This window comes from Hyaloscypha bicolor (assembly GCF_002865645.1).
Source record: "Hyaloscypha bicolor E unplaced genomic scaffold K444scaffold_113, whole genome shotgun sequence".
Taxonomy (NCBI): Eukaryota; Fungi; Ascomycota; class Leotiomycetes; order Helotiales; family Hyaloscyphaceae; genus Hyaloscypha; species Hyaloscypha bicolor.
The window spans coordinates 209065-227292 of NW_020194615.1; the positions used below are offsets into that span (position 1 = coordinate 209065).

Below are 18228 nucleotides of genomic sequence, written 5' to 3' on the forward strand. Positions count from 1 at the left end.
CGAAAGCCATGTACCAAGTGTCAAAGATCCTGGTGATCTAGAAGCCATTTCTTCCGTATCTTTCAGCAGGCTGTAGAGAAGCCAAGAAACGCGGGGAGGACGTGCTCTTCCCGTCCCCATTACTGCCCCACTTGATCTTGAAGGGGCTCTCCTTTCAGCTTGCCATCAACGCTGCCGCTCTTCATCACGTTTCCAATCAGCCTATTATGTTCTGATCAGCGCATCTCCGTGGCTTGCTCTGAGGCTAACGACCCCGCAACATCCTGGCAGTGGCTCTCAAGCCTCTGGTTTCATTGGACCACTCCTCAGGGCTGAGGTGCCGAGCTATCCAACTTCTCCAAGTGGCATTTGTGGGAAAGCTCAGCTAGAGTTGAAGCAGTTTGCTCTAGTTGCCAGAAGTGCTGCTGATTGATGCTGTTCCGCGCGTTCCTCCTTCCTAGTGGAACCACCGAAGTACTTCAGCTCAGCTGACAGGGAAAACTAGGTGGGTTCCAATTTCCAAGAAGCTATATATATGCAAGCTCTCTTCCCTCCCTCTCTTCGCTCACATACCTGCTTCCATCAAACTCAAGTAGCATCTCAATCTCAGATTACCTGCTCTACAATCAACATGTCTTCTCCCAAGCACTTCAACACCGAGGCAGGCTCTCCACCTTACAGGAACCTCTTCCACAACGTAACCGTCGTCCCTCCCAACACATCGCTCGCCTATATTTCTACCCAATGGGCAGCGGACCCCACCACTGGTGAGCTCGCTGCAGGCTGTGAGGGAGACATCGGCAAGCAATCTAAGATCATCTGGACCAACATCGTGGCCATTCTCCAAGAACTCGGCGTCACAATGAAGGACGTTGTTCACAGGACTGTCAATTTCATGTGAGTTGGGAAATGGGAAGCATGCGTATCATACTAACACTCTATATAGAGAGTTCGATGATGAGAAAGGGAAGGCAGTGGTGGAGGCCTCTATGGAGGCGATGCCTGATGCGTGGAAGGCGGACGCTCTTTCCAGTTCGTTGAGGTTCAATGGTGTTAGCCATTTCCATCGCCCTGGGATTGTGTATGCAGTGGACCTTGTGGTTGCTGTGCCCAATTCCAAGTGAAGTTGCGCGCTGGATTCATGTCACGCCATTAGTGCTTTTGAGGAATCGAGAGTATTGTCCGATATTTTCGTGGGCTAAATTGTCCGTGAACACAAACATTATACGGTCCTACATATATGATTCAATATCCCATTATTTCCCAGTTCAACGATTTATTTTTCTTGCCTCGGAGTGATCTCAATGCGGACCGCAAAGTTGTTGGCGCGTGGATCGAGTTGCCAAAACTGGTCATTGATTTTTCCACTCTAATCGACCATTTGATTGTGGTTAGCAACGTCAAGGGCCGTCAACCCCTTCAAAATCCACAGTTTCCCAAGAAATCAAAATGCAACTCCGCAACCTCCACCACCGAATCCGGTCTCCCCGTCTCAAAATCCCCACCCTTCACCTCCTCAACCCTCGCCTCCGGTTTCTGGCCCAAAAGTCAGCTCTCATCCTTCTCCTCACTCCCTATCTATTAACTTACAATCTCCCTCACATTTTCCACATAGGGCCAAAGCACATCATCCCTCGCACACATCGCCATCGTCTCACACCGCACCCTCCCAAAGAATCCCCACATATCCTGCTCAAACACACAGCTATAAATCTGAGTCCTCCCTTTCCACGCCCGGGTATGATCAATGACCTCACCCTGCTTGAATTCCAGATCATCTCAGACGCCATGGCTCGCTAAATAGTCCCATGTTTTCTGGAGGTGGGCGCCGGAAGCGATGGGCTCGTTCAATGGGATGTTGATTAGTGTGTTGAGGGCGATTTGCTCGGAACGGGTCATGATGGCGGTTCCGACTAGGCAGAGAGTTAGGACGGTGGTGGGGTAGAGGGCTGCAAGCTCGGTGGCCAGGCTGGCGCCGGAATGGTGGCCTAGGAGGTGGAACTTGGTGAGGTTGAGGGAGTTGAAGAGCTGCATGAAGACATCTACGTAGTAGGCTGTATTTGGGGGTTGAGTTTCTGGGTCGTATGAGCTGCCGAATCTAGATTGAGGTTAGGAGCAATGGGAAAAGGTGACGGAAGGAAGGACCCAGGCATATCTGGTGCAAAACAATCGTGACCTCGAGCAGCGTGGAGCTTCATTATGGTTTCAAAGTGTCTAGAACTATTGGCGGACATGTGGAGGAAAACGCATGGTGCCTTTTTTGGTGACTGGGTTGTGAGGAGGAACCGGTAGTGCAGTTGGCCGTCTGGCGCATTGAAGTAGGCTTTCTTTATGGAAGACATGACTGGGTAAAAAATGTTGAGGTGAGTGAGCTTATTTTGCCCTTTATATTTCCTGGCTTTACATTTCATGTTCTTTGGTTTGGAATGCGGTCCTTATCTTGTGCTCAACTTGTGTGGGGCAACAATAGTTCTGTCCAACCTCCTCGCCATATATTATCACCATAACTTCCTTCCCGGATCTAAATCAACCTCTCCTGCTCATCCAAACCGCTAGTGAGCAGACCCATTTATAATAAGATCTTCAAAAGAAGAAGTCGATCCAAACTTTTCTCATGATCTGCATACAAACGCCGGCAAATTCAAGTCAGGGGCGGAAGGGCAACTAGTTGCCGAAAACACCATCACCCCACTCCTGTACCTTTTCACTATCTTATCTCAGATGAGGGGCACAATTGCAGTCCAGTCTCAACAAGATGTAGGGAATTAGTTTGAATGATGGCTTTGCCCATCATATGCGTGTGATGATTGGTCCGCGCTCTGGGTACAATCCGCCAAAATTGGACATGCGGATAGACATCCGAAGTGGATGACTTGCAGTCTTTTCCCTTTTCTTAAGCAAACAATCTATGAGATATACAACATCAAATCCTTTCTCAAAGTGAAATAAGATTGTTATGTACACAGTTATGGAATCGATAGTAGATAACCTCGATGTTGGGCACGTCCTTGTATCGAAGGGCTTTCTATCGCCGTCCGCTGCCATCGCATTAGTTGCTGGCATTCTTATTTACATACTCTATGTAAGGTCTCAAATTCCCATCTTGAAGCAAAACTCACAAGACATAAGAAACAAGCAACCCAAACCGACCACCCCTCTGTCCCCCACCTCCCCAGCGCCCCCAACCCCATCCCCTTCATCGGTAACCTCCTCCCCCTCGGCGGCCGCACCCACCGTAACGACAGCACCGTCTATTCCTCCTGGTCCCGCGACCTCAACACCGACCTCTTTCAACTGCGTCTCGGAAACCAACGAACCATCGTCGCCTCCAGCTTCTCCACAATCAAAGACCTCTGGATCGGGCACTCAAACTCCCTCATCGACCGCCCCTTTCAACATGGCTTCGCCGACAAACTCCAGCTTGATATCTCTGGTGCCGCGATGACGGAAGAGATTAGGAGGTGTAGGAAGGCGGCGATGAGAGCGTTGGGGAAGCCGAGCTGGGCGGGGTATTATCCATTGCTTGAGCCGAGCAGTGTGGATTTGGTCGGGAATGTGTTTAGGAAGGGTGAGAATGGGGGAAGGGAGTTGGAGATCTACCCGTATTTGAGGCAGGTGATATTTGATTTAGCGTTGTCGTTAACATATGGAGCAAGGCAGAAGGATGCGGATGATCAGTTTGTGTTGACGTTGATTAAGAATATCAATATTATTTCGTGAGTATCCTCCATGTTCAGTTTGTATGTGGGAAAAAATTGCTGATAGGTAACAGGAAAGTCCGGTCCTCGACGCAGAGGTTCAGGGATTACGTCCCGATTTTGAGATTCCTCATCCCTGATGTAGTCAGTGGGAACGTGGTTGTGACAGCTGAGAAAATTCGGCAACAACACTTGGATGTCCTCTACGCTTCACTGAAGAAGAGAATAGCAGAAGGAGAAGAAGTGAACTGCGTCATCACCGGACTGGTGAAGGACAAGCTTTCAGAAGAGGAACAACACGGTACATGCAAAGCACTTCTCCAAGCAGCCCCTGACTCGACAGCTTCTTCCGTATACATTGGGGTCGCATGGCTTTGCAGTCCTGCTGGAAAGGAGTACCAAGAAGATCTATACCATGCTATTCTCGAGGCATATGACGGAAATAGAGGCAAAGCATGGGAGATGGCGTTCAGGGAAGAAAAAGTCCCTCTTATTGTCTCATTCTACAAGGAAACGCTTAGATTCTGGACTGCAACACCATTCGCAACACCACGTACCACTGTCAACGATATCCAATACAGAGGCACCACTATCCCGAAAGGAATAACAATGATAATGAATGCCCAAGAAGCAAATCACGACAAGAGCTGGTACGGAGATGATGCGGAGACTTTCAACCCGAAACGATTCATTGGCAATGACACATCACTGCCACATCTTACTTTTGGCGCTGGGAGTCGTATCTGTCCAGCAGCTGCATTGAGCAATCGAATTATCTAGTAAGTTCTGCCCAACTGAAAGCGTGAAATGGAGAATGGTTGACGTTTATAAGTGCACTCATCTTGAGGCTTATCCTTGCGTTCGAAATGGAAGAGGCCACTGAACCTGGTGCTAGGAAACCGAATGTTGATATGTTGGGCTTCTCCGATGTCCATAATAGCCTTGTGGCTCGACCGAGAAAGTTTGACTGCCATTACACAGCACGCGACGCCGAATGGCTTGAGAGTATCATGAGCAAGTGAAAGATAGAGATTGGTCGAGAGTATCGAAAATAGGGCAGTGGTAAATGTAAACTCAGTTTTGTTATGAATGCAGATGATGAAGCAAGAAGGATTGGCAGGAGTAACGTTTTGGCTCGGAGAAGAAAGGAGCGAACAAACAGTTGAAAGAGCGAAAAGAGAATTTAGAAGATGAGCTAGCAATGTAAAACAACTGCAACAAATCCCAAGTTCAAGATTCGATTTCAATTTCATGGCCAACCTCAATATACCAGAACTTTTGGAACAACGGTTAATGTACAGCAACAACCTTACCAACTTCAGATCAGTTTTTGCTAATCTAATGATGTTGAGCATAGAAGTTTTGTGCTGGTATCGTTATTTAACCATCGATTTTGTTCTGGTTCGGAGGTCGACGAAGAGAACATGGGTGAATGAACGAGGTGGAGGTGAGATGGTTTTGCCGGCACGCACAACTTCGCGCCTTGAGAAATCTCTCCAAGACAACATCAACATCACAATGACGACTCTTGTCCGCATCCTCCACCACAATCAAAGCCCATGATATGTGTTGTAATGTAATTAAAATGATGACCTATATCCTGTCGGCGATAGCCGTGCGTGCCCAAGGCTGTTTAATGGGTTCTACGACTCCCAAGCGGCAGAGACGCGGACGACTGAACGCGACTTGGACAAGCCCACTGTACCAATCGCAATAGCTGTACAGGTCTGAATACACATCAAACGTGCAGAAGAATCTCCGCATGCAAGGTCGGCATAAAATACGTTGGACGAAAGCAAAGGTCCGTTCTGTTGCTTTTTGATATTTCTGTACGGACCAGATACTGACGCTTTTGTTTCTTCCAGTAGAAGATATCAACTTCCATAGCCGCAGAGAGATCAACATCAACTGCAAGTTGTCGTGGCCATAATACAAAAAAATTTCCGGCATTAGCAACCCCGCGTCGTTTCCAGCGAGTCCAAGTATGTCCAAGTTGATTGCGAGTGAGGGCAGGCAGAGGTATTCGGAGGCAGTTCACCAAACATATTTGTGAGCTGATAGTGTATCACTCCGCTCCTCAAGGGTGAGGACGGGGGAACCGTGGGCAGCCGGACTTACGTTTGGATATACATCCATTTCGAGTTGTTCATGGTTTCTCGCTTGCCGTTTCAAGAAGTCACACCTCTTGTTTGCCGAACATACAATTTTCGTACTGCCGCATACTACGGGGATGGCATAATCATATACTTACCTTTGTCGAGATCTTTCTTGCGAGGCTGGCTGCATCTCAGCAAGCTTCGGAGTGCTTATTCAAACGTCGGAGTTGAATCAAGATTTGCCGGAAGGACATCCGATTCCTGGCCTTGGCATCGATTTTGATCTAGATATCCCACCCTTTCCACCATCGCTCCACGGTTCCGCCGCAATGGTCAAAGTTATCCGACCCTGCCGATCTCTGCATGGAGATCCGTCCCGTCTGGAGCTAGACCCCACTTCTGCGATTACGTGCTATTCTCGCGTTATCAACAAAGTCATTTTTATTTCTATGTATAGATTTTTTGTCTCTTTGAACATTTCCCTTTTCATTCTTTGCCTTCTTCACTCTCTCTTATTCTGATATTCGTGTAATTGTTATCCTTTCCACCTGCAGCCATGAGTTCATTAACTCCCGCTCCTCGCGGAGGCTCCTCCGCCCTCTTCACCCCTCTCACCATAGCAAACGGCAAAACAACACTCAACCACCGCATAATAATGGCCCCCATGACACGCAACCGCGGCATCCCCCTCCCCCCATCAGACCCCTCAACACCGACGCGAATCTGGATCCCCGACTCCCTAATAGCAACTTACTACTCCCAACGCACCACCCCCGGCGGTCTCCAAATAACCGAAAGCGCCCTCGTCTCTCCCTCCGCGGGTGCCATGCCCGGCGTCCCCGGTCTCTGGCTCCCAGAACAAATTGAAGGCTGGAAATTGGTGACTTCCGCCGTTCACAAAAAAGGAGGAACAATCTACGCACAGCTCTGCCACCACGGCCGTGTCGCCCTGCCGCAATTCACGGGCCTGCCTGCCGTCTCTGCTTCCGCTACCCCTTGGTCCACCGATGAGAAATATCCGTATCCGCCACCGGGCGAGAGTTCGCGTGTTATGTTGAAAGAGATCCCGCCGCTTGAACTTTCCGAAGAGGGACTAAAGAACACGATTGCGGATTTCCTTACGGCGGCGAAGAATGCAATGGAAGCGGGCTTCGATGGCGTGGAACTGCATGCGGGAAATGGATACCTCCTCGAACAATTCTTAGCTTCCGGTGTGAATAAAAGGACGGATAAGTACGGCGGAAGTGCAGAAAATAGATGTAGATTTGTGGTTGAAGTTGTAGAGGAGGTGGGGAAGGCGATTGGGATTGAGAATGTGGCTGTTAGGATGAGTCCGTGGGGTGTGTATAATGATATCCAAGACGATGATCGGTTTGAGACGTGGGGTACGTTGTGTAGGGCGCTTGGGAAGCTGGGGGGGTTGAGTTATGTGCATTTTGTGGAGGCGAGAGAAGACGAAAAGCCGCTTTGGGAGAAGAGTTGGGGAGAAGGGAGGGAACTTGGGTTTGAGTGGGCGAGGGAAGGGCTGGGGAGTGTTCCGGTTTTTAGTGCTGGGGTTTGGGACGCGGACAGTGTGTGGGGAGCGGTGGAGACTGGGAAAGTGGATGCGTGTGTGTTCGCTAGGTGGTTTGTTAGCAATCTGGATTTGGTTGAGAGGTAAGTCATTCTTTGGATTTGTTGGAAGGAGACTGACATGACACTTTAGATTGAAACTTGGAAAGGAACTTACAATGTATAATCGAGCGAAATTTTATGGTCCTACAAGTAAGAGGGAGGTGGGATACACGGATTACCTTACGTGGGGAGAGAGTGCGGGGAAGTAGAATAAGTTACTTAGCTTCCCAAAAGACTCAATCTGATAGCGAACTCGAGAACCAACTTTGCCATACATTCAACAATCTTTTGTAGACTTTCAATAATCGAATCAATGCTCAGGACTGCCTGCCATGCCATATGCCCCAGCTAGCCTCCTTGTGCCGTCCTCGCCCGTTACCCTTGCTCGGGAAGACTGAGGAGGCGGCTGAGCTTGAGTGGACGTATAGGCGCGTGTGAAAGCAAGATGCTATTCTGGCACAGAATATCTGAATGGAAGGAATACCGGGGAAGCGCGACGGATGCGTATGGTGGCTCGGTGGCGCCTAAGTTCGGACGGGTACCAAACTAGCAATTGTGTTCGGAATCGGATCATAGGAGGGGGAGTTTGAACTATCATATGGTTGTTGTGTGGTGGACAGAGCGGAGCCAATCCAGGAGCGCAATGTATATGCAGAGAGGGACTGTGTATTCACCACTCCGGGATGCGCACTGCTGTTGCATATCCGAGGGTCCACTGGCTTATGGGATTCTGGGTTGATCTATCGAGGAGATCGCATGGTCGATATCGGATGAAATTCGAGAGAGTAGATTTTCGACAGGTTGTCCTGATCCAAGCTGCTAGACGGCAATTGCAGAAGTCAGGACATCCGTGAGCTTACTCGTCACTGTGAGGCTTCAAGTCGATTGCGGCCCTCTCACTCGCTGCGTGACGTGGCTTTGTTGCAGATCGAGAGAGTTGTCTGGATGGTTCTCGTCTGGACTAGGCCTTTGATGACACGAAAACTCGTGATGTCGAATGGAGACTCGCCGCTAGCGGCCGAATCGCCCTGGTCGCGGAAGCTATCCGCTGCTGGGAGAGCTGTTGCCATGGGAGACGGCCAATCTTTGCAGCTGACGCTGGACCTCGGTGATGTCTCCGTCGGTGGAACATGAAATTGAACATCTGATATCACCTTCAAGACAGTTGAATCTCCCAAGGACGTCAACTCTGAGACTGGGATTTATCTTCGTTATGGTTGTCTGTAGACTTCGAGCCCGGCATAAATGCATGTGAAGAGGCGGCACACAGTTGCGCATTGCCCAATGACTTTATTCCACGACAAGATTTATGCAGGACTTACATGGCACATCACCTGCCGGGATGAGACCAGCTGAGCCCAGCCCCGTCGCAATCAATTCGATGCTGAGACTCTGAGAGCTCCCCTCACACCTGTTGCTATGATGATCTCGGGTTGCATTGCAGGATTGCGAGCTGCAGCTGGAGCTCTGCCCGCCTGAATCGGGAGCTCTCGATTCGACGCGCCCCCCCGCAGAACACCAATTGCCAGCCCCTTCGTCGGGCAAATTTGTGATTGAACACACAATGAACAAGCATCATGCAATAGTGATCCCTGATTCGTCCTGAGTGAGGGGGTTTGCTTTGGGCTGCACAGGCCGGCGCTCATCTCGAAGTGAGACATCCTCGCCAACGACGCTAAGCCCACTAGCGCTGTAAACAAACGAGTCAACAAGGCTTGGGCGAATATATTGGGCCCTGCTTCGAAAGCCTTCTCCCTTCTTTTCCATTCCTCCACACAATTTCAAAACTTCTTCAACCACATACCTCCACCCCCAGTCCAGCCTTGCATCTGCATCGCAACACACCTCTCACCACCCTCTCTCTTCCTTCTTCTCCCCCAGGAAAGACGAGTCAAGAAGCGTTCGCGCTCTCTTCCTCACCTTCTTTCACCCCAAAGAAGCAAGAGACCCCTTCTTGTCTTCCTTTCGGCACGTCGAAAGGCATTCGAGAAGAAGGCCTCCTGCACTGAGAAGTCGTCAACCTGGACTTTGACGCGCGAGTTCCGATCCCGTTCAGCATCTTCCCGTCGTCGTACCGGAGCGACGCCGCCGAAACAACCACCCAGACTCACGTCGAGGGAGAGATCAACCTACCACAAGCACAGCAGCGCGTCGGACGGGAGGATAAATACTCCTCTTTCTCTGCCACTCTTCCTTCTCAACGCGACCAATTCCGCCAGGAAGAAGTTCATATCCAACGCGAAGAGGATCGTCACCACCGTCCGAGCCGCACAGAAGACGTCTACATCCGTGAAGAGCGCAGGTCAGTACAGCATTCGCAGCATAGCAATTCCTTCCTCAGGTTTCAAATTAAACTATTGGCACGGTTACATGACGCGTCCAAGCGCCAATCGTTCTGATCCGACTTTGCAACGCTTTCCTTCTTTCGTTTGTTGACACAGTAACGCACACCGACTATTATTTTCTTCCATCATCTAACTTCTCTTCTCTATAGGCCCGACTACAAGCACACCTCAGCACACATCGACGTCGAGCTCCCACACCACCGAAGACACTACGACTCTGACATCCGTATCGAAGTTCCTCATCACCGTCGTCGCCACTACGAGACTGAGATTGACGTGACCGAGCGTGAATACCGATCTCGCTTCCAGCCAACCTATCGTGAGGAGACTCGAGTCGAAACTACTGTCGACCCTCGCTCCGAATACCCAAGCCGTTCTCAATACTCCTCTCAGGAAGAGACTAGAGTCGAGACTACCGTCGACCCTCCTCGCTTTGAACTCCCAAGACACTCCCAATACTCTTCTCAGGAAGAGACTCGCGTAGAAACAACAGTCGACGCTCCTCGCTTCAAGCAAGACAAGATGGGTTACTACGATGAAGATGGTAAGTCAATCTCGTGAATTAATCCGCAGCACACTCCTAAACCTACTTCAGGTCACTACCACTCATTCCGCCATGGTCTCCACCAAGCGGCTGATCGTGTCTTTGGACGCCCTCATCATCATCACCACCATCATGATAGGGAAGAGATTGACATTACCATAGGTGGACGGCCTGAGTCTGCTACTAAGCACACTTTTGTCGAATCACCCGCTCCCCCCAATACTGTCACTATCCCATGCCACCACATCCGCGTCGGCGATCTCTTGATCCTCCAAGGTCGTCCTTGCCAAGTCATTCGCATCACAACCTCAGCTGCTACCGGCCAACACCGATACTTGGGAGTTGATCTCTTCACCAAGCAATTGCACGAAGAGTCTTCGTTCATCTCCAACCCAAGCCCAAGTGTTGTCGTCCAGACCATGCTGGGTCCTGTCTTCAAGCAATATCGTGTCCTCGACCTCCAGGATGGCACTGGTAAGTCAACCTGACCTCGTCCCAATCAATCCCCTGCTTACCATTTCCTTAGTTGTTGCTATGACCGAGACTGGTGATGTCAAGCAAGCCATTCCCGTCATCGATCAGTCTAAGCTCTGGTCCCGTCTCTCCGAAGCCTTCGAGAGTGGTCGTGGTAGTGTTCGTGTCCTCGTCCTCAGTGACCATGGACGTGAGCTCGCCGTCGAGATGAAAGTCCTCCATGGCTCTCGCCTGTAAATTTTCCTCCGTCCTTGTCTTTACATAGCGTGGAGTCTCATCTACTACCAAGTGGTGATTTGGCAAGGGAACATACTTCAGATGGATCGCAACGGAATGGAAATCAAATTGTTTATGGGTGGAAATGGAGTTGCATAATGAGTGCTTGGATGCTGGATCTTTGGGGGTGCATTTGATGAATCGAGATCTACTTCTTGGCTGGCGGATCCTGCTTTCCTTGGGAGGCGGTCGATTAGCTGGCTTTGAGGAGGAGAGAAAGGTTCTTCCGATGTTTCTCAGATATGAAGGCTTTTTGTATGTGTAGATAAGAACGATAGATTCAGAATGGAAATGAATGAATACCAAGGCCAATACCATTTGCTTCCAAGTTGTTTGACTTGTATTATTAATGTGCTGTGTTGTGTTTTACGGCTGCTTCGTCGTCCACCTCAGATGGCGAGCTTGTGCCGAATGGGAAGGTCTCACCCCTGACCAGATCCCCCACTTTACGATAAGATCCCCCAAGGTCCCCCCCAAGGCCCTTCACCCCCTCATCTTCCGCGCTTCTCCATCTTGATCTTCTACACGAACACCATCTTCCATCTCCTCATCAATCAACTAAATCTGCTAGCATGGGAGGAACACAATCCAAAGAACCTATCGCTGGCGAGAAGCTGTTGATTGAGCGTCTTCGAGCTCTCGAGGTCAAAGACGATAACGAATACGTCCACGTTGATGAAAAGGCGGTTGTTGGAACAACGAAGAAATTCAAAGCACCATGGGCTGCAGTGTCTGTCAGTGATATCGAGCATTGGGAACATGAGCTCTTCCAAGATCCAAAGAACAGGTACCCATCCCTCCTTCCTACTTCTCCGCATCCCTCTAATCTCAACAGACTTGCACTCTCTGCATTGAGCTCCGCGGACCCCAAGACAGTCCTCACCTCTCGCTCTACGCAAATCGATGATCAGCAAGTATTCAACGTCAAGATTCCCTTCGAAGGAGCTCCCATAACGAACCAACGATCATCAGGACGATGCTGGCTTTTTGCATCAACCAACGTCTTCCGCGTTGCGTTGATGAAGCGACACTCTCTCGATAAATTCGAACTATCACAGGCATACCTCTTCTTCTACGATAAATTAGAGAAGGCCAACTTCTTCCTTGAGCAGATCCTCGATACCGTGAATGAGCCCCTCGATACTCGACTTGTGCAGACGCTGTTGGGATCACCTGTATCGGATGGCGGACAATGGGATATGGTTTATAATTTGGTCAACAAATACGGTCTTGTGCCGCAGGTCCTGTACCCTGATAGCTTTAACGCTCAGAACTCCGGTGCTATCAATTCGATAATCACAACCAAGCTCCGAGAAGATGCTCTTCAACTCCGAGCCATGGCTACATCTGGCACCAAGGCAGGAATGGAGATCGCAGCAGCAAAGGAGAAGATGATGCGAGAGATCCACCTTATTTTGACCCTCACCTTGGGTCCACCACCAGCACCTTCCACCGAATTTACCTGGAACTACATCGATAAGAATGGTTTCACCAAAATACTGAAGACCACACCTCTCGATTTCGCCGCAGAACTCTCAACCCCGAAATCAATACGCATCACCAACTCCACCGTCCACGACATGTTCTCCCTCGTCAACGATCCCCGCAATGAATACAACACTCTCCTCACCGTCTCTCGCCTCGGGAACATCGTCGGTGGTCGCGGAATCACCTACGTCAACGTAACAATGGACGTTCTGAAAGAAGCCTGCATCAAAATGCTCAAAGAAGGCCTCCCAATCTTCTTCGGGTCAGATGTTGGAAAGTATTCGAACAGCCAATCTGGAATCATGGACCCATCTCTCATCGATTACGAGCTGGGCTTTAACGTCAGACTCGGGATGTCCAAATCACAGAGACTCATGACTGGAGAGAGCGCCATGACGCATGCGATGGTGTTGACGGCTGTGCATGTCGTTGATGGGCAGCCTGTGAGATGGAGAGTGCAGAACTCTTGGGGCACGACGGCGGGGACGGAGGGATGGTTCGTCATGAGTGATAAGTGGATGGACGAGTTTGTCTACCAGGCTGTGGTGGAGCCAAGATTCGTTAGCAAGGAGATCAGAGATATCCTAGATATGAAGCCGAAGGTGCTACCGCTTTGGGATCCAATGGGTGCGCTGGCTTAGGTATTTCTCCTTTTCTGGTGAATTTATGATTACGAGGGCGGTCATAATGATTGTGCTTTTCCTTTCTTTTGCTTGCAGCGTTGCATTGAGTTTATACCTAGAATCCTCCTCTATCAGCCTACCAGTTCGGCTTCCACTACTTTCCTGTTGCTAGAAGAGGGTGAATGTGCTGGGCATGAACATTTCACCTCTTTCTCAGGATATGAAGGTTCAATGCTGAATGGGTAGCCTTCGCTGAAAGCAACCGACTGGGGGAGGTAAAGGCTGCCATACAGCGTCGCGTACTCGACCATGCCGACTTACTTTCCACAACTCCTCCATGACTTCTCATTCTTTTCTTCTTGCTTTCCCGGGCCACTGGTCTCTAGGAGATATTGGAACATGGTTTCCCGTGTCGCGTGTATTGCCAGAGAGTTGTTGCTGTCAAATTCGCCTTATTTCATCCCGTTCTTCTGGGAAGAGGCGAAGTTTCGTCGAGAGTGCAAAACAGATCGACGGATGGGAGAAGTGTCTTTTCTATCCCACGGCGGCATTCGCATGGTTCGATCCAGTTGTCTTCTGGAATGGAGCTCTCAACTAGACGGACGGCAACAATCTCCCGTACGCGACTAACGCCCTTTACTTATCTTTCACCTTCATGTATTACATCAAGTGGAACTACTTGCATAGATGGGAGAAGTTTAATTACCTGCTTGAAACGGGCTTTGATGTTGGTGTGGCGATTAGTTGCATATTATTCAGACTTTTGCGTTTGCGTTTGCGTTTGGGGCGACGAGTGTCAATTTGAATTGGTGGGGCAATAGTGTTAGTATGGCGGATGTGGATTATGTGAGCTATAACCAAAATGTGAGTTTGCTGGCTATCCCGGCAAGTGGATATTTTGGACTTGCACTGGAAGACTTTCCAATGAAATTTTAGTTTGACATTTCGTGGAAAGTCTGGGAAATGGGACGGGAAGGGGGGTTGAAACGCCAGGTTAGGAAGCCTTTCTCAGGCGGACAAATTATTTGCATTTACTCCGGTGTTTCTGTTTTAATTATGAAGTTACGAAGTCAAGTCATCAACAGCATTAGTTCATACTTTGGTTGGAGAAAAGGAGGGGACCTCGCTTATTCACAGCCGACACTTCAAAACTTCAACCACTCCCTACGGAGGACGCGGCCAAAAGTCTTGCAACTGGCAGGGGTGGGCGCCAAGCCTAAGGACGCTGGTATAGCAACGGTGCTTAGGGCCTCAGTAGCCTTAAGGAACATCGCTGTTAGTAATGTTTACAGGGCTTGAGTGCTATTGTTCAAGCATGACAAGCCTGTAAGACCCTGTAATTATAGCGGCCCCTGGTTGCTGTGCAACGCCCTTGCCATTTAAGCGAGTGTGGCGTCAAACCCTAGCAGTTGCAAGACTTTTGGCCGCGTCCTCCGTATAGATCAACTCTATTCTAGCAAAGTAGAAATAAATTTCCAATAGGAAAGCATTAATATCCAAGAACTGGGTAACGTACGTATAAGATTAATATTCAATTTTCTTGAAGTTTTGTAAACAAGAAACTTGGGTGCAGGGTTTCCAAACTTCTGCGGGTTTCGGGTGCTTCGATTACATTTCAGACACCCTCAAACAAGATATTATTATACTCTAACAGTCATAGAAAAGTCGGCACAATACGATGCATATAAGAAATACCCGGAAGTAGCTATGTTGAGAAACCCGCCTCGCTTAAAAAGGAGGTAAATGTTGTTTTCTTTAAAGGCTCAAGAGAACATAATTATCATAGTAAATTTTCGAACTTGTAAAAGATAAATATTATTAGAGCTACAAAATGATTGCATGCTGAACAGTACATGTCTATACCATGGTATAGAGTTTCGGGGGTGTTACACATTCTGGATTCTTGAGTGATCTCTAACGGCGCCTGCGTTCATGCCCATCGCGATCGCGATCGCGATGGCGCTCTGGCTCCCTATCACGCCTGGAGGAACTGAGCCCGGCGTTGACAACGGAGGAACTGAACCCGGCGTTTACAACGGAGGGGGTAACGTCTTTTAGTGGTCCATCATCATAGGCAGGGCTGTCTGCGTACACTGGACGATCATAATAAGGGTCTCGGGTTTCGTATGGTCCGGCTGTACAGACACAGAAAACGTTAGGAAATTATCTTATGCAAAAGAGACAGAATAGGTGGATAGCGATTGTACTTACCACGCCCGTAGTAAGGATTCATTGGCTGTGTTGAGTATTGATCTGAATACTGAGCGTTGCTTCTTGGAGCTGAGGATTGGGTCATAGGCACGCGCGCTGGGCTTCTTGGCTCCATGAGCATATCTGCTGCCCGGACGTAATACCCGCTCTCAGTTATAGCGTATCCTTGGGCCTGGCCTCCCAACGCTGGCAGTAAAGAGCTCTGATGTACGCTATCATTATCCTCATGTGCTGCATATATACCAAAGGTGTTTGCCGATGTCGGGCCGTAGTATTGCCGAGACTGGTATGTTGTAGAAGCTCGATACTCCACTGTTGGGTTATTAGACATTTGGACGGTATCATCGGAGTTCCACGGAGGCTCACGGTTGCTAGGTTGCCCTCTTGAGGCAGCCGCACGACGCTCAGCTTCCCATCTTTCAGTATCTGCTCTGAGATCTGCGATCATTGACTGTTACAAGGCATTATTAGCATATTGCTAACAACTTGAGGACATTTCCTTACCGTAGTCAAGTTCCGGTAAGCTGTGATGAAGTATCCCTGCTGACTCTCTCCCGTTTGTGGATTCTGAAACGTAATATTAGCAGGATTACGAAGTTCGCGAGTTGTTGCAGATATACTTCATAGATTCCGGGTCGTGCTAGTGCATCATTTCCAAGGTAGCGGCATATATCCGCAGTGATAATTTCGCGGTCAATGCGGTCTCCGGGAACAAAGTACTCATTAGTCCTTGCTGACGCCATTGGGGAGCGGCTATCTCTATCTCTTTCTCTATCTCGTGGGTTTCCTGTGGAAATGTTCTCTCGATCTCGTCCACTCTCTATTGTCGTGTTGGAGAACATCGACGTTGGGCGATGAGTGTCAGTCGACGGCTCGCTGCTTCGAGAAGCCCTCTCGTCGTCCGTGGCAGGTCTTGTTTCTGGGATATCAGTACTTCCCCTCCTTTGCTCAGTGGCAGCTGTCCCAGAAATAGGAAAAAGAACCTCCGAATGTTGCAGCGATGTGGTATCTTTAGCTTTTCCTTTCCCCGTAGGCTCGTCGATAATGCCAGCCGGGGAATCTAGTTGAAGCGTTCGATCCTTCGAACGTTCTGATTGAATATTGCCCGATTCTGAAAGCTCTATACGATAACCAAGCTGGCGCTCAATTTGTTCAAATACAGGTTTTGCCGGGATGACATATGCAAGTCCCGTGGAAACATCCCCAGCAACTATGTGGCCACAAAGTCTGCCGGAGTCCTTTTCAGCAATCCAGGACCCCGAATCTCCATAAGCTGCATTTAAGCCCAATCAGTTCCAGTACTCTTTTGAAAAATAAAATTCACCTACATAGATATCCACTCAAAGCCACGGTCTTAACCTCCTCGAAGGTATCGCTATGCACCATTTTTAAGAACGTCGAAGAACCGCTCATGACCCCAACGGTCGCATGTTTCGAACCAATACAGGTAGCTACCGCAATATCTGTCTCTATCGTTGAGAATTGCCGGGTTGGAATGATGGACTGCATAGATCTTTTTTGTTTAAGGTTTATAGCATTCGAAATGGTCAATTCTTTTGCGGTTATCTCTATCAGGGCCCAATCGAGATCCGGTCGAGTTTCTAGTGACGATTTAAGTAAAATCCCGAGCTTGGTAAGTTCTGAGCCCTTTTCCAGAACAAATTGGGTTTCATTGAAGGGTCGAAGAGAGGAAGTCGATTCGGTTGGGTTGATAGTCTGTCCCACTTCTACAATGCGTTTGCGAGCGGAGGGAAACGAGAAAGGAAACCGACTACGAGTCGCTGCAAATTGTTGTCTCAGCTGCTAACATTTCACATACGCTTGAAGTGACTTCCCCCCCCCCCCCCAAAAAAGGTAGACACTTACAAGACTTGGACGAATAGTCAGCGCTGCTACCTTTACCGAAAATATTGTCCGGAGTTGGGCCATCAAATTCGAATTCAAAGTCGTCATCATCCTCTGACACCTCCGACTGATTAGGCATACTACCTCGGTCCTGTTCTTGAAAGGCATGCGCAACCGTCATACCAACCGTGGTCCTTACATCATCTTCTGTGATCAAGTCCAAGAATCCACCGATGGTTGCCCTTCGGAATTGAGACACGTCCATTGTGGTCGTGCCTATAGGAATGTAAATCCAGGTTCCACTAGTTATTTTGGTAATTGACTTTTGGATGTAAACAGCAACGCCGGAAGGAAACGAGCGTGACGCATCAATCTCTAGACCAAAAGCGATAAACTCGGCCGGCGCGGACCTTGGATATCGAGGATGTTTCGAGGAGCCGGCCAGGAGAACGCCTTCATATTTATCAAGAATTCCGTTGCTCCGAATAACTTCTATCACTTTTTGACGGGCCGATTTGTTGCTGCTGATAATAACAAGAGTAGGGCAGCAGGCTGTTTCCTCTCGGCCAACCATAAATATAGCAAAGTACACATTGCAAGCTTCCCTTTCTTTCAAATGCTCATTGTGGGTGTTGAGAAGCAGGCGCACCTCTAGTTTCAATGTAACCAGCTTCTCCCGTCCCGGATCCTTGACTTCCCAAAAATTTTGCTCTCCAACTTTGCAGCAATGTTTTCCGACAGAATCTTGGGAATCGGGCCACCTCGGAACAGGAGCAGGCGCTTTGATAGGCTTCAGCCTTGCCAGGAATGAGGATTCTTTTGTCGGGGCCTCAGAGAAGGACCCGGAATCTCTAGTTCGCTGGAGCATGGTGGAATGACGAATCATGGAGGACGAAGATATACAGGCCCATCTTGTGGACCTGGAGCGAAGAGAGATGAAAGAGTCAGCCCGGATGTCCTTTATTTAGGTCGCGGAAACGATGCAGGTCGTGCGTGAACTCAAGGGTGCCTTCGGTTGTTGGGCAAGTAAAGCGG

The 18228-nt window shown here is 49.1% G+C and overlaps 9 protein-coding genes across 9 annotated transcripts; 7 read left to right on the forward strand and 2 right to left on the reverse strand.

Moving 5' to 3' along the window:
* Positions 1 to 610: 610 nt before the first annotated feature.
* Positions 611 to 1103, forward strand: K444DRAFT_631527 (uncharacterized protein; the record flags this gene model as incomplete). Its single annotated transcript, XM_024883374.1, has 2 exons — positions 611 to 876; positions 926 to 1103. 2 exons carry the CDS (start codon positions 611 to 613, stop codon positions 1101 to 1103), a joined length of 444 nt encoding a protein of 147 aa, XP_024734690.1.
* Positions 1104 to 1398: 295 nt separating this feature from the next.
* Positions 1399 to 2321, reverse strand: K444DRAFT_631528 (alpha/beta-hydrolase; the record flags this gene model as incomplete). Its single annotated transcript, XM_024883375.1, has 4 exons — positions 1399 to 1515; positions 1570 to 1668; positions 1765 to 2077; positions 2212 to 2321. 4 exons carry the CDS (start codon positions 2319 to 2321, stop codon positions 1399 to 1401), a joined length of 639 nt encoding a protein of 212 aa, XP_024734691.1.
* A 698-nt stretch (positions 2322 to 3019) lies between these two features.
* On the forward strand, positions 3020 to 4457 carry K444DRAFT_691145 (cytochrome P450; the record flags this gene model as incomplete). Its single annotated transcript, XM_024887784.1, has 3 exons — positions 3020 to 3061; positions 3109 to 3695; positions 3752 to 4457. Coding segments are annotated over 3 exons (1335 nt in total), but the record flags the coding sequence as incomplete, so codon positions are not given.
* Positions 4458 to 6206: 1749 nt separating this feature from the next.
* K444DRAFT_24409 (FMN-linked oxidoreductase) lies at positions 6207 to 7964 on the forward strand. The gene is made up of 2 exons (XM_024871309.1): positions 6207 to 7429; positions 7479 to 7964. Exons 1-2 carry the CDS (start codon positions 6330 to 6332, stop codon positions 7594 to 7596), a joined length of 1218 nt encoding a protein of 405 aa, XP_024734693.1. The 5' UTR covers positions 6207 to 6329; the 3' UTR covers positions 7597 to 7964.
* Positions 7965 to 8070: 106 nt separating this feature from the next.
* On the forward strand, positions 8071 to 9945 carry K444DRAFT_664925 (uncharacterized protein; the record flags this gene model as incomplete). Its single annotated transcript, XM_024887026.1, has 4 exons — positions 8071 to 8237; positions 8269 to 8506; positions 9101 to 9689; positions 9882 to 9945. Coding segments are annotated over 4 exons (1056 nt in total), but the record flags the coding sequence as incomplete, so codon positions are not given.
* A 241-nt stretch (positions 9946 to 10186) lies between these two features.
* Positions 10187 to 11238, forward strand: K444DRAFT_614738 (woronin body major protein). The gene is made up of 3 exons (XM_024880586.1): positions 10187 to 10276; positions 10328 to 10750; positions 10803 to 11238. The coding sequence occupies exons 1-3, from the start codon at positions 10255 to 10257 to the stop codon at positions 10985 to 10987; spliced, it is 630 nt and encodes a 209-aa protein (XP_024734695.1). The 5' UTR covers positions 10187 to 10254; the 3' UTR covers positions 10988 to 11238.
* Positions 11239 to 11598: 360 nt separating this feature from the next.
* On the forward strand, positions 11599 to 13155 carry K444DRAFT_533190 (putative cysteine proteinase 1, mitochondrial; the record flags this gene model as incomplete). The annotated part of the gene is made up of 2 exons (XM_024875131.1): positions 11599 to 11813; positions 11862 to 13155. 2 exons carry the CDS (start codon positions 11599 to 11601, stop codon positions 13153 to 13155), a joined length of 1509 nt encoding a protein of 502 aa, XP_024734696.1.
* Positions 13156 to 13933: 778 nt separating this feature from the next.
* Positions 13934 to 14560, forward strand: K444DRAFT_24498 (uncharacterized protein). The gene has a single exon (XM_024871310.1). It carries the CDS (start codon positions 14101 to 14103, stop codon positions 14434 to 14436), a length of 336 nt encoding a protein of 111 aa, XP_024734697.1. The 5' UTR covers positions 13934 to 14100; the 3' UTR covers positions 14437 to 14560.
* Positions 14561 to 16390: 1830 nt separating this feature from the next.
* Positions 16391 to 18214, reverse strand: K444DRAFT_24532 (uncharacterized protein). Its single transcript, XM_024871311.1, has 3 exons — positions 17215 to 18214; positions 16673 to 17129; positions 16391 to 16621 (listed from the first exon to the last, which is right to left on the reverse strand). Exons 1-3 carry the CDS (start codon positions 18077 to 18079, stop codon positions 16591 to 16593), a joined length of 1353 nt encoding a protein of 450 aa, XP_024734698.1. The 5' UTR covers positions 18080 to 18214; the 3' UTR covers positions 16391 to 16590.
* Positions 18215 to 18228: the final 14 nt, after the last annotated feature.